Source organism: Gobius niger (assembly GCF_951799975.1).
Source record: "Gobius niger genome assembly, chromosome: 7".
Lineage (NCBI taxonomy): Eukaryota > Metazoa > Chordata > Actinopteri > Gobiiformes > Gobiidae > Gobius > Gobius niger.
This window is the reverse complement of record NC_136858.1, coordinates 39594865-39609861: the sequence shown is the minus strand read 5'-3', so window position 1 is coordinate 39609861 and position 14997 is coordinate 39594865. Positions and strand designations below refer to the sequence as shown.

Genomic DNA, 14997 nt, shown 5'->3' with positions numbered 1-14997 from the left:
AATTCTTATTACTTTTTTGTCCATTTTTTGTCACTTTTTCGTCCATTTTTTCTCACTTTTTTGTCAAATTTTTGTCCATTTTTTGTCGTTTTTTTTGCACATTTTTTGTCTTTTTTCGTCCATTTTTTCCGAAATTGTTCGTCAATTTTTTGTCACTTTTTCATCAAATTATTTTCATTTTTTTGTCAAATTCTTATCACTTTTTCATCCTTTTTTTGTCCATTTTTTTCACATTTCCATCATTGTTTTCGTCTCAGTTTTGTTGCTATTTTCACACCTTTTTTCCCAGAAGCTTTTGGATTGGGGTAAAGCTGGAGAAAATGTGCTTGGTTCAGGCGGGAGTTAAGGGGTTAATATCGCCTGCAGTTCACAAACTATCCACCAGGGGGTGCTGCAGCGCCCTCAGCACCCTGGGCTCCCACGGCCTTGAACCTGCCTCACTAATGAAGCACAATCTTTAACAATCATTTCAGTCGTAGTTTTTGTCATCAGGAACTGCTTTAAATGTTTCCCTGACTTTTCCCAGTGATTCCTGTTGACGCAGACGACCACAGCGAGAGGAGACGTCTGCTGAGGAGCGTCCTTCAGGGAAACTGCCCAGAGATGGAGATGTAAGAGCTGAGCGGTGACGAGGGTGGGCAGACTGAGGAGAAGCAGAGGCGGTGACGAGGGTGGGCAGACTGAGGAGAAGCAGAGGCGGTGACGAGGTGACGAGGGTGGGCAGACTGAGGAGAAGCAGAGGCGGTGACGAGGGTGGGCAGACTGATGAGAAGCAGAGGCGGTTTCAGACACTGGGCCAGGGCTTTGAGGGAAACTCTGGTGTTTTCTGAAGAAATAAGGATCACATGAGATAACACCACAGATTCAAAGGGAGGAAGGGAGCCCACCCTGTCCGCAAGATAAATAGTGTATTACTGTTATTTTACAGATAAGTGCATGTTTAAACACATCTGGTTTTAATGAATAGGCTTTTCCAGCGATGATTGGACTTTTTACACAGTGTTAAAAGTTAGAAGTTGGTCTGTCTCAGATTAGGCACCGGCACGTACTGTTTTCCTGTGGAACAGAATTAGGGCAGAGCTCTTCATTCTGACTGAGACTTGTACTTGTTTTTTGCTAGCACAGGCTCAAACTAAAATGTACGGTAACCTAAAAAGGCACAAAGATACAGTTTAGCCTCGTCTTGGCTCTAATTTAGTGTTTTTGATTGACTGCGGAATTCTTCCGCAGTCAATTATTGGTTTTCATGTTCTTTATTATTATTCCTCTTCCATCTTTTTCCCGATTTTCTCCAGCTTTCAGCACCTTCATGCTTTGTGCAATTTATGCAAGTTATGCATCAAAACGTTCCTCATGTTGAGGAGAAGGTGCTGTTACTTTTGGGACTTCTGCAACTTACGGTTTTTCCGCAATCGGCCAAAATGTCGGAGATTTTTCTCATTGACTTATAATGGGGCTGCCGCAAATCCAGGCTTTTCTGCACTTTTTTCTGCATTTTATGCAATTTCTGCACTTTGTGCATGTTCAGCTTCTGAAACTTGTGGGTTTTGAGAAAAAATTGTCCTTCTGCAGATTTCCAGTTTTTTTATACGGGAGTTTGAAATTTTTGCATTAGTGTGTATGGGGGAATCCAGCCAATGGGGAAACTCCGCCTTTCAGCCATTTGTGCTTCTGCCAATCAAGCCCTGAGGCCATTTCAACAGTTTGACCAGTTTATGGAATATAATAATTTATGCAATATTAACAATTTATGCAAAGTAACCACTTTATGGGATTTAACCAGTTTATGCAACTTAAGAGTTTATGCCATTTAGGATTTATGAATTTTAAAGAGTTTATGCAATTTACAATGGGTTAATTTACAAATTAACCCATTCATGCATTTTACCACTTTTTGCAGTTTATACAGTTTATGCAACATGACATTTTATGCATTTTACCAGTTTATGCAAATTTGATTATGCAAATTGAAGAGTTTATGCAATTTCTGCATTCGCTTCCCGCATTTCCGCAGTCAATCGCAATGGTGCAGCCATTGCATTTCTAGTTTATGTTGTGCTTCATGTGCTCTGGGAAAGATGCTCCGTTTCCAGTTGTGAATTGGACGTTATGAGTCGTCCTGTCACGATCATTACTATATCAACTTATTGTCCAATAAATGACAGAAAAACAATATAGGCTCAGTGCTTTTAGAACCAGGGATTCCTGCTCTCCTCATTTTGCAAAGGAAGAATGGCTTAAAGAAGGGAAGGATTTTGATTCTGGGTTTTTGAGTTTTCCCTTGGCGTGTAGGGGGGGTTTCTCCTTCACAAGTTTTATTTACCATTGTTACGAGACCACATGAAGGCAGCATCGATCCACCGAATATTTTATATTCTACAAAAGAATATAATTATATAGAACATAACATTAGACCATGATGAAATTTTGCTTTTTCTTGTCATACATTTTTTTATTAAGAAGAACAACAAGAGGTAGTTTAAACAATTTTCAAAGTGCAATGAAATTTGGTTCCCTGTTTATAGATTGAATGATGTGTTAGTGCTGAGGCAGCTAAAGACTTTACCCAGGAGCTCCTGAACTCCTGCACATTCCCACACAACATGAGTGAAGGAGGGACAAAATGAGCAGTAAGGATCAGGTGCCGTCCCCATTCTGTGCCTCATAACCCGGGCTAGGTCTGCTCTAGGGCAATATTTCAAATGTATAAAGCAGTGATTAGAGTTCTTTGAGGCTTTCCCGATATTATGCTAAATTAACTCCCAGTCAAGCTTTCATTCCCACTGAGAGCACCACATTTTGGTTCAATAGTTGATGGTAGATGTGTGACACTATCCTTTTAGGGGCATGGGGTGATCGCTTAGTTCTGATCCCCAGGGAACTCTATTGGCTTTACATGCAGATCTTTTTCTGAATTAGAGAAATAAAGAGTGTTTATCAATAGATACAGACGGCATCTCTGGAATCGCCCATATATGGTCATTTTTGAAAACCGTTAAGGGGAAAACAATTTTGAAAAATTTATATTTTCTCTAATTATTCCAAAACTACTTTAACAAACGCTGAATTATGAATATAGTTTCTACTAAATAATGATACAAAGACATGGGGAGGAGCAAAGTGGTTCAACAGCCCATAAATACATGAATAACGGAGAATGCTAACTTGATGCTACATGTTAGCATCGGGCTAATGCTAACGGTTAGCTCGCGCTAGCTACAACTGCTGTTTTTTCACTTCTACTGAACAATCTGCTGTGAGAAAATATCCATATGGACCTGATTTAGACTTGACTTTATTTATGTGATAAATAAGTTCATTTTCCACCAGAAAATGGCAAAAAAAGAGGGAAAATTGTGTGTATCTAAAGATTCTATTTTCCCCCTCGGCGAAGCCACGCCCCCTTCTATGACGAGATGCGTCTGTGTCTATGTTGTAATTTGAAAATATTGCTTTTTGATGTGTTTGGTGTCTGTGGCTCCGTCTGACTGTCTGACTGTCTGACTGTCTCTGTGCCTGTGGCCGATGGTTTGGTGTCTGTGGCTCCGTCTGTCTGTCTGACTGTCTGACTGTCTGACTGTGACTGTGACTGTGACCGTCTGACTGTCTGTCTGTCTGTCTGTCTGTCTGTCTGACTGCCTCTGTGCCTGCGCCCGATGCAGGGTGCGCTTCACGGTGGTGAGCGAGCCTCCGGAGGAAGAGGAGCAGGAGCGAGACTGCGAGGACGTGGGCGTGGCTTTCCTCTCCATCCCCGGGATCCTCAAGAACCACCGGGACCTGAGCGAAGCGCCTCTCAGCGGTCAGGGCTTTCTTTTGCTGCACTTTGCTCCTCACCCAACAGTATTTCCCTTTCAGAGTTAGCATTGTGGAAATCCGAGTAATTCAAGTTATTCATGTTATATTTTATATCCTATATCGTCCCAGTCTCAAGGATCACTATCCTACCAGACCTGGACTGAAGAGACGGGCACTGTGTGAATAAAAAAACATGGATGCCACTGCTTCTTTAGGGCGGTCCAGTTCCCGGCAGTAACAGCTTTATTTGTCTCGGCACCAATGGGATTTTTCTGCCTGTTGCTCCAGAGAATCTGTCCTCAGCTTTGGCCTGAGTGTTTTGGCCCACACTACAGTCGGCTTTACAAAGTCACATACTGGTACTAGTCGCATTTGTGAGCGAATGGTCAAAACTTAAATCTAAATGTCTCAGAACTACTCAGAACACACAGATAATCTAATAATTCTAAGGGGACGAATGATCTCCTATAAAAGTGTAAAAAAAACTCTGAATCTGAAAAAAATGAGAGAGTTGAGCTGATGGAGTTCACATGGAGCCTCTTGGTTTGGTTTTATCAGGGTTTTCCATCGTGAACGCAGCTGCTCGACAGTTATGAAGCTTCTTTCCTTCTATTTTTAGTTCTTTCACGGTGACTCTACAAATAAGAGCTCTTGGGACTCACCGCTGCCATGTGCGCAGGAAACTGGAAGTTGTGTATATATATATATATGTATATCCGGGGTGAAGCGTTTTCCTGCTGTTGCTGTATATCCCGCTTACTGATGGAGAATCCCAGGTTTCTCATTACCAGAAAACTGCTATTCTTGTGTTTCTATTATTATGACAAAAAATAAATAAAAAAATGACAAAAAATGACAAAAAAATAATTAAAAAAATGACCAAAAAAAGACAAAAAATGACAAAAAAATGACAAGAAAATGACAAAAAAATGACAAGAAAATGACAAAAAAATGACAAAAAAATGACAAAAAATGACAAAAAAAATGACAAAAAAATGACAAAAAAAATGACAAAAAATGACAAAAAAATGACAAAAAAAATGACAAAAAAGGACAAAAAATGACAAAAAATTACAAAAAAATAAATAAAAAAATGACAAAAAAATGACAAAAAAAATGACCAAAAAAATGACCAAAAAAATGACCAAAAAATTACAAAACATGACAAAAAATAAAAATAAAATAAAAAGGACAAAAAAATGTCAAAAAATGACAAAAAAATAATTAAAAAAATGACAAAAAAAAGACAACAAAATGACAAAAAAATGACAAAAAAATGACAAGAAAATGACAAAAAAATGACAAGAAAATGACAAAAAAATGACCAAAAAAATGACAAAAAATGACAAAAAAAATGACAAAAAAATGACAAAAAAAAATGACAAAAAATGACAAAAAAATTACAAAAAAGGACAAAAAAGGACAAAAAATTACAAAAAAAAAAAAAAAAAAATTACAAAAAATTACAAAAAAAAGACAAAAAATGACCAAAAAAATGACCAAAAAAATGACCAAAAAATTACAAAACATGACAAAAAATAAAAATAAAATAAAAAGGACAAAAAAATGACCAAAAAATGAAAAAAAAATGACAAAAAAAAGACAAAAAACGCTGAGGACCAGAGCGAGGTGATCGGGGTCCTCACTGTGTCTGTGGAGGGACTGGTTGATTGTGTTTTGTGTGTTTCCAGTGCTGAACGCTGAGGACCAGAGCGAGGTGATCGGGGTCCTCACTGTGTCTGTGGAGGGACTGGTTGATTGTGTTTTGTGTGTTTCCAGTGCTGAACGCTGAGGACCAGAGCGAGGTGATCGGGGTCCTCACTGTGTCTGTGGAGGGACTGGTTGATTGTGTTTTGTATATTCCAGTGCTGAACGCTGAGGACCAGAGCGAGGTGATCGGGGTCCTCACTGTGTCTGTGGAGGGACTGGTTGATTGTGTTTTGTATATTCCAGTGCTGAACGCTGAGGACCAGAGCGAGGTGATCGGGGTCCTCACTGTGTCTGTGGAGGGACTGGTTGATTGTGTTTTGTATATTCCAGTGCTGAACGCTGAGGACCAGAGCGAGGTGATCGGGTCCTCACTGTGTCTGTGGAGGGACTGGTTGATTGTGTTTTGTATATTCCAGTGCTGAACGCTGAGGACCAGAGCGAGGTGATCGGGGTCCTCACTGTGTCTGTGGAGGGACTGGTTGATTGTGTTTTGTGTGTTTCCAGTGCTGAACGCTGAGGACCAGAGCGAGGTGATGGGGGTCCTCACTGTGTCTGTGGAGGGACTGGTTGATTGTGTTTTGTTTGTTTCCAGTGCTGAACGCTGAGGACCAGAGCGAGGTGATCGGGGTCCTCACTGTGTCTGTGGAGGGACTGGCCGCGCTGGAGTCCATCATGGAGGACAAACTACTCGACTGAACCACAGCTCCTGCTGCAGGGAGAGTCAGGATTAAACCCCAGACTTAGAGGTACAGCTCTGTGTTTTTGGGAGGCAAATCATGAAATCATTGTGCCCCCAAAACCAAAGTCTTCCTGTGTCTGGTGTAGGGAAAGGTTCAGGGCCCGTCTTCCCGGTTCATGGACGTTCGTTTTCTGATCATTTAAATATTAGCGTCTGTTTGGTTAGACCTTTGCTGCATTTGCCAGTAAGTTCTCATAACATAATAAACTCTTGCTTCTTCATTGAGCCAGTCCTGTGAATAAAAAAATGCATTTCACTCGGTCAATTTCTCACTTTCAGTCCATATTTTGTTGCATTTCAGGCCCCACATGACTTTAAAGGCCAGTTTAATTACCCATAATTATTGTACTTTAACCTCTGAACTCCCGCCTGAACCGAGAGGATCTTTTTCCTCACGTCATCAGATTTTTTTTTCCATCATTTTTTTGTTGGTCCTTCAACTCATTTTTGTAACTTTTTTGTCATTTTTTTGTCTTTTTTTTGTCTTTTTTTTTTCTCAATTTTTTGTCATTTTTTGTCATTTTTTTGTCATTTTTTTCTCAATTTTTTGTCATTTTTTGTCATTTTTTTCTCCATTTTTTGTCATTTTTTCTCAATTTTTTGTCATTTTTTTCTCAATTTTTTGTCATTTTTTGTCATTTTTTTGTCAATTTTTTGTCATTTTTTGTCATTTTTTTATCTATTTTTTGTCATTTTTTGGTCAATTTTTTGTCAATTTTTTGTCATTTTTTTGTCATTTTTTTGTCATTTTTTGTCATTTTTTTCTCAATTTTTTGTCATTTTTTGTCATTTTTTGTCATTTTTTTGTCATTTTTTTCTCAATTTTTTGTCATTTTTTGTCATTTTTTGTCATTTTTTTCTCCATTTTTTGTCATTTTTTGTCATTTTTTTATCTAATTTTTGTCATTTTTTGTCAATTTTTTGTCAATTTTTTGTCATTTTTTTATATAATTTTTGTCATTTTTTGTCAATTTTTTGTCATTTTTTTTGTTAAATTTTTATCACATTTTTTTCTCAATTTTTTGTCATTTTTTTGTCGTTTTTTAATCTCCTTTTTGTCATTTTTTGTCAATTTTTTGTCTTTTTTTGTCAATTTTTTGTCATTTTTTTGTCTTTTTTTGTCAATTTCTTGTGACATTTTCTCCACTTTTTCAGTGCTCGGTTCAGGTGGGAGTTAAGGGGTTAAATGCTACATCTTTCTACATTTTCCTGGCCTCATTGTGCTTGAATCCCATTTAACTCTAAACACTAAAGTAAATCAGAAAGCAAAGTTCTCCCCTTCCATTTGAAGTCATTGCTGGTGGGAGTTTGCTTCATGTTTGTAGATTTGATTCTGTTTTGCTTCCATAGACTGCCATGTTTGTGTGGTTGTGGTGGTTTGTGTTAAACTGTATTACAGGTTTAAGGCCGTGACTGAAGTGAATGTGACACTGTAGAGAAGAGAAGTATTTATTTAGTTATTTTTTATGAATGCAGAGCAACGTTAGTCTCTGTGAACTTGCACACCTGAATGTTTTACGTAGGAAAACCGTCTGAAACTTGAAACTGTGCCTTAGAAATGATTTGTGTGGTTTTGTATTTTGTTTTAATAAAAAAAAACGTTTTGTACCTTCTCTTTTATATTGTTTTGTTTTTTAGCTGTTGATAGTGGGCACTTGTATAGCTTCCATTCCCTGCACTAAACCTCTATGTTCCAAAGATATAAACGAATAATGACAAATGTATGATCATGTCTGTAAATGTGAACAGTAAAGCAACAGGAAGATGAAATCATCCCTATAAGGCAGAAGCTGAAGGAACAGGCCACCGTTTCTCCACTGAGACATGTTCTTACCTGAGCTTAGACGAGTTGATCCGTACCTGTCTGGTCTTTGTGCCTGTGAAAGAGCGTGGTTTGGAGCCATAGGAATACTTTGGGAGAGGTTAAATGCGAACATCATCTTTGGTCGTTGTGCGTGACTGAGCACACGCATAAAGACTTATATCACTCTCAGGTTTCTCTGGTGGCTTTAGAAGCTCTTAGGTTTGGTCATGGTTGGGGTTAAGAGATCAAATCGGCCTCTCTGGTGGTTTCCACAAATGGTTTACATCCGACCTCACAGACAGGACGTTCATGGTGAGTGTGGAGACCTGCTCCTCTAAGGTGGTGTGCCCCAGGGTTCGATTTTAGGCCCAGTGCTTTTTAACCTGTATATGCTCCTCTTGGTGATGTCACAGTTATGCTGATGATACACAGTTATACATCTATACAGCTTAACCAGGACGAAACTGAAATGTTCATCATCGAGAGAGAAACTTTTACCCAAACTACAGTCACTGTCTGTGAATCCTTCCTCACAGGTGAAGAACCTGGTGTGATCTTTGACTCTGAGCTGACTTTTATTCCACACATTAAGAATATCACAAAGAGAGGTTTTTACATCTAAAGAACATAGCCAGAGTCGCCCCATTCTCTCTCGGGCCAACACGGAGACGCTCATGCATGCTTTTATCACCAGTCGTATCCACTACTGTAATGCCCGGCTTTCTGGGCTTCCCAAAAAGAGGATCTCAGGTTTACAGCAGCTCCTGACGAAGACCAGGAGGCGGGACCACGCTACACCTGATTAAGACCAGGAGGCGGGACCACATTACACCTGACGAAGACCAGGAGGCGGGGCCACATTACACCGGTTTGAGAATCGCTGCATTGGCTCCCCGTGTGTTTCAGGATCGATTTTAAAGTTCTTTTAATGGTTTTTAAATGTCTTCATGGTCTTGGTCCTTCTTATCTCTCAGAACTGCTTTGACCTTATGAACCTTCACGGCCCCTTCACTCCTCAGGGGTCTCCTAGTTATTCCTAAAGTCAACACAAAGACTCATGGTGAGGCGTCTTTCCAGTGTTGCGGCCCTCGCCTCTGGAACCACCTGAGGAGGAGCTCAGACCTGAGGAGGAGCTCAGACCTTTTCACTGACATCTATTTATTTAGTCCTAATGTATAATACTGTATACATGTGAGGTTGTGCAGGCGCATTGTTTTAAATGTTGTATCTGTAAAGCGCTTTGTGAGACCTTTCGGTGTGAAAAGCGCTTTATAAATAAAGTTTGATTGATTTTCAATTTAAAAACACCTCTGATCGAGAATATAATAGACTTTGTGCCAGTTTTTGCTAAAGGTAAAAACCTAGTAAAATCTGTAACTGTGTGCTCGGTCAAAATCTAAACAATATGGCTGTTTTAAAGCTATTCTTACTGGAGAACTATCTGTAATTTGACCTGCTTTTCTCTTTGCACGTGGCTACTTTCCTGCAGTTCTTGGTGAGTTTCCTTCCAGCTCTTCGTCAGTCCCTCCCTCTTCAATCCCCGTCTCTTCCTAAACGTGTTTGCGTCCTGCATTTGCACATTTGTCCCTGTTCCTGGTGCAGTTCTCGGAGTCTGTGTTCAGGACGTGGAGTCTGTGTTCAGGACGTGGAGTCTGTGTTCAGGACGTGGAGTCTGTGTTCAGGACGTGGAGTCTGTGTTCAGGACGTGGAGTCGGTTTTTCATGTTCCTGGTGCAGTTCTCGGAGTCTGTGTTCAGGACGTGGAGTCGGGCTCGTGCGGTGGAAAAGCGGCCGCTCTCAGGATGTCAGACGCAGCTGTCGCAGAGAGAGGAGGAAGAGGAGGAAGAGGAGGAAGAGGAGGAAGAGCCAGAGGGAGCGAGACGCCGAGCACACGAAGCACACGGAGCACAAGGAGCAGAGCGGCTGAAGCTGGACACAAGAGCGGCTACAAACAGGTAACACACATTTAATGACTTCATAAAGACGTGTTGTTACGAGCGAGAGCACAGACATGTTAAAGCTTAGAAAGACTCTCTCTGAAAAACTATACTAATATAAACTTAAACTAATACAAGAATCGGACGCCATGGAGACGGGATTCTTTACTTTCTGCAGATGACATTCTAATAACTAAATAAGTTTCTTTCTTTCTGTATTGGGTTAGGGATGTATATCTTCAAACTGTTATTGCTTTATTAACCTCTTAACGCCCGCCTGAACCGAGAGGATCTTTTTCCTCACGTCATCAGATTTTTTTGCTCCATCGTTTTTTTGTTGGGCATTTAACTCATTTTTGTAACTTTGTCATTTTTTTTGTCATTTTTTCTTCACATTTTTGTCATTTTTCCGTCCATTTTTTGTCATTTTTGTCAAATTTTTATCACATTTTTGTCTTTTTTTGCCAATTTTTAATCACATTTTTTGTCACATTTTTGTCATTTATCTGTCAATTTTTTATATTTTTTTTTCGTGATTTTTCCGTCAATTTTTTGTCATTTTTGTCAAAGTTTTATCACATTTTTGTCATTTTTTTCGTCGATTTTTTTATCACATTTTCGTCACATTTTTTGTAACATTTTTCTGTCAATTTTTTATCAATTTTTTTCGTCATTTATTAATCATTTTTTTGTCTTTTTTTTCGTCATTTTTTTGTCATTTTCTGTCAAATTTTTATCACTTTTTCTGTCATTTTTTGTCACATTTTTTGTCACTTTTTTGGTCACATTTTGTCAATGTTTTCGTCTCAGTTTTGTTTCTATTTTCACAGCTTTTTTCCAGAAGCTTTTGGATTGGGGTAAAGCCAAACTGGAGAAAATGTGCTCGGTTCAGGTGTTAAGGGGTTAAGGGACACAGTTTCCACATTACAAGAAGCACAAAGTCTGTCATCTGATTGAGATTAACACACAACTTAAAAACATGCAATCTTTCCCAACGTGGTTATGTTTTAGCCTTACTTTCACGGTCTGTTTTGGCACAGTTTAGTTTCAGTTTAGTGGATCTTTCTGTTACAATCTCGCATGTATGGTTGAAACAGAGAAACATGCATTGTGAATGTAGATCAGCAGAGTCCTGGAGATGCTTTGGGCAGAGGAGGGATCGTGACTCGAGGGGTTAAAGGATGAGGTAACACACATTGTTAGCCACATAGCATAATTGCCTAACTCATTTTTGTTTTGATTTTGGAAAACATGTGAAAAGACGTTTTATAGGAAACGCATTGTTTTTCTCTTATTGCCATTTTAACCCCTTAACTCCCGCCTGAACCGAGCACATTTTCTCCAGCTTTAACCCAATCCAAAAGCTTCTGGGAAAAAAGGTGAGAAAATAGCAACAAAACTGAGACGAAAACAATGATGAAAATGTGACAAAAGTGAGAAAACATTGATGAAAAAGTGACAAAAATGGACAAAAAAAGGACGAAAAAGTGATAAGAATTTGACAAAAAAATGAAAATAATTTGACGAAAAAGTGACAAAAAATGTACAAAAAAATGAGAAAAATTGAGAAAAAATTGACGAAAAAGTGACAAAAAATAGACAAAAATTTGACGAAAAAGTGAGAAAAAAATGACAAAAAAGTGACAAAAAAAATCAAAAAAGTGATAAGAATTTGACAAAAAAATGCAAATAATTTGACGAAAAAGTGACAATAAAGTGACCAAAAAAATTGACAAAAAAAAACGAAAAAGTGATGGACAAAAATCTGCCGTGAGGAAAAAGATCCATTTAGTTTTGTAGGTCTTTCTAATGAGGCGTTACACTGGCCTACAGGATTTGGGTAAAGCCGAACTGGAGAAAATGCTCTCGGTTCAGGCGGGAGTTAAGAGGTTAACAATACAAAATGACTTAGGCAGTTACTATGTGGCTAACGAAATGTGGCAGGTACGATGTATAAGGAGTCGTGTCAAATAAAGGGCACAGTGACACTTTATTTCACATTGTACCTGCCACATTCAGTACAGTGTCATGTTCTGTGTAACAATGTGCAGTAACTTGTACCTATGGGTTACATATACAGTGGAATAATGTGTATTTGTAGTTTGGAGGTACATAATGTAATAAGACAGAAGACCCTAACTCTAACCCTAACCTTAAAAGGATTATACAGAGTTTAAAAGTATGTTCCTCCCCCTACATCAGGGGTCCTCAAACTACGGCCCCGCAAGATGATTAAAAAAGTAAGTCTCAGCCCATTCCTGTGCGGAGTGAGGATATTTTAACTAAATAACCAGTTTACTCATTCCAGCCACTAGGGGGCAGTTTGAATAAATAAAAAATAATTCCACAGGTGTCCAGCAGAGGGCACTGACATAAGAGATCAGAATATAAACACATTATAGCCACGTGGTGAATGAAACTTACCACCTCAGAGTGAGGAGAGAATGAATAATGACCACACTTTGAGAAACTTGTGAACAGGCTTGTAAAGCACAAGTGTAGGAAGTTATTACTTTGGTCACATCACATAAGGATGTTTTATTTGAAAATACAAATAAATGGAAATTAAAACAAAGTGTGAGACTTGATGACTATTTTAGCAAGTGTTGATCTTGTGGATAAAGTCGTGGGGACGACTGTGCAGGCGAGTCGTCTCTACTTCACAAAGAGGCATTTTGGTCTGAGTCATTCAATCCTATGCTAGAGCCAACCTGGTCCGGCCCCCCATCACAGTCAGGATATAATGTGGCCCCCAGAGAAAAGAGTCTGAGGACCCCTGCCCGACATGTTCCAGCTGTAGAATGAGCTCAGACCTGTTCACCACAACTGCCTCTAAAATCCTGCCCTGTCCCTCAGAAAGCTGTTACTCCGGGTCTGAAGTGCCGTCATGCATAAGCTATAGAACCTGCAGTTACATGTATGACCTGAGGTGGCAGCAGTGAGCATTACATGACCAACTGGCATCTAGTTTCTTTAAGCTTTTATCCTCAGGGTCTTATGTCTTATTAAATGATGTGCCTCCAAACTACAAATACACATTATTCTAGTGCATGTACTGCATAGGTACACGATACTACATTGTTACAGAGCAGATTACATAGTACTACATGTAGTTTGGTACAATGTACAATTACTATCAAGTTATCGTTCAGTAAATATCATTTAGTTTCATGTTATTTGCAACTCATGTGTTTCATATGCAGTGTTGGGTAGTAACAGAATACATGTATTTACTCATTTTGTATTAAGTATTCAAGATACGATACTCTGATGAGCCAAAGTAACGGAATACGCTACTAAATACACTTTAAGGTGAGTATTCAGTATTCAGTAACTAAATACAACTTAGCACTGGCTACGTTTACCTGGCGATTCCTGTAGTTCTGTATAAACGAACCACGAATATGCAGCAAAGAGGCCGATGTCACGAAGATCAACCTCTGAACTCCCGCCTGAACAGAGAGGATCTTTTTCCTCACGTCAGCAGATTTGTTCTTTACATCATTTTTCTGTTGGGTTTTGTAACAGAAAAATGTTACAAAACCCAAAGTAACAAAAAAGTTACTTTTGTAACTTTTTTGTTACTTTTTTTGTACATTTTTTATCACATTTTTGTAATGTTTTGGTAATTTTTTCCCTTTTTTTCGTCATTTTTTTTATTTTTTTGTCACATTTTTGTCATTTTTTCATCATCCATCCATCCATCCATTTTCTTCAATTTTTTGTCACATTTTTGTCATTTTTTAATCAAATTTTTGTCATTTTTTGTCAAATTTTTGTCATTTTTTTTTTCTTTTTTTCGTCATTTTTTCATAATTTTTTTGTCATTTTTTGTCAAATTTTTGTCATTTTTTAATCACATTTTTGTCACATTTTTGTCACATTTTTGTCACATTTTTGTCATTTTTTTGTCATTTTTTCATCATTTTTTAATCAATTTTTTGTCAAATTTTTGTCATTTTTTGTCAAATTTTTGTCCTTTTTTTTTCATTTTTTCGTCATTTTTTCATAATTTTTTTGTCATTTTTTGTCAAATTTTTGTCATTTTTTAATCACATTTTTGTCACATTTTTGTCACATTTTTGTCACATTTTTGTCACATTTTTGTCATTTTTTAATCATTTTTTAATCAAATTTTTGTCACATTTTTGTCATTTTTTCATCATTTTTTCATAAATTTTTTGTCACATTTTTGTCATTTTTTAATCACATTTTTGTCACATTTTTGTCACATTTTTGTCACATTTTTGTCACATTTTTGTCACATTTTTTAATCAAATTTTTGTCAAATTTTTGTCATTTTTTGTCAATTTTTTGTCATTTTTTAATCAATTTTTTGTCATTTTTTGTCACATTTTTGTCATTTTTTCATCATTTTTTAATCAAATTTTTGTCACATTTTTATCAAATTTTTATTACATTTTTTTCGTCATTTTTTTATTTTTTTGTCACATTTTTATCACATTTTTTCCTTTTTTTCATCATTTTTTTCATGAAATTTTTGTCATTTTTTCATCAATTTTTCGTCACTATGTTTTCTCACTTTTTTCCCACATTTCCATCATCGTTTTCGTCTCAGTTCTGTCACTATTTTCTCACCTTTTTTCCAGAAGCTTTTAGATTGGGGTAAAGCCAAACGTGTGCTCATGTGCTCGGCTCAGGCGGGAGAGAAAGACATTGTAAAAAGAGTCAGATTTCTGAAGTGAACATCGAGGCATCAGATCGGATTACTGGGTTATCTGATTACTCCAGGTATCTGATTTTTCTGGCCATGTAAACGTAGCCACATATTAAACGGGATTAGAGCTATCAGGAAACAGGAGAATTACAGGAGAATTACAGGAGATCTATGAGTTTATTATGGTAAAGGAGTTTAGTTCTTTAGTTAACGATTTTAAACATGTCCAGGTTCATTAACAGAAGCCCCAGTAGATCCAGCAGATTTAATAACGAGGCTTGGAGACACTGGGATTGGATACTACAGCAGGCTGTTCTGCAGGACGCCATGTTTGT

At 37.8% G+C, this 14997-nt stretch overlaps 2 protein-coding genes across 2 annotated transcripts in view; both read left to right on the top strand.

The window, feature by feature from the left end:
• The window catches only part of rpgrip1l (RPGRIP1 like), a 38543-nt gene extending 32302 nt beyond the window's left edge, over positions 1-6241 (top strand). The window contains exons 23-25 of the mRNA XM_079560020.1: positions 527-611; positions 3663-3799; positions 6098-6241. Of these exons, the coding sequence (XP_079416146.1) occupies positions 527-611; positions 3663-3799; positions 6098-6201 (326 nt within the window). The 3' untranslated portion in view covers positions 6202-6241. The remainder of the gene's footprint in view (positions 1-526; positions 612-3662; positions 3800-6097) is intronic.
• Positions 6242-9952: 3711 nt separating this feature from the next.
• nox5 (NADPH oxidase, EF-hand calcium binding domain 5) overlaps positions 9953-14997 on the top strand; it is a 57783-nt gene continuing 52738 nt past the window's right edge. The window contains exon 1 of the mRNA XM_079560019.1: positions 9953-10002. The gene's annotated coding sequence lies outside the window, so the exon portion shown is untranslated. The remainder of the gene's footprint in view (positions 10003-14997) is intronic.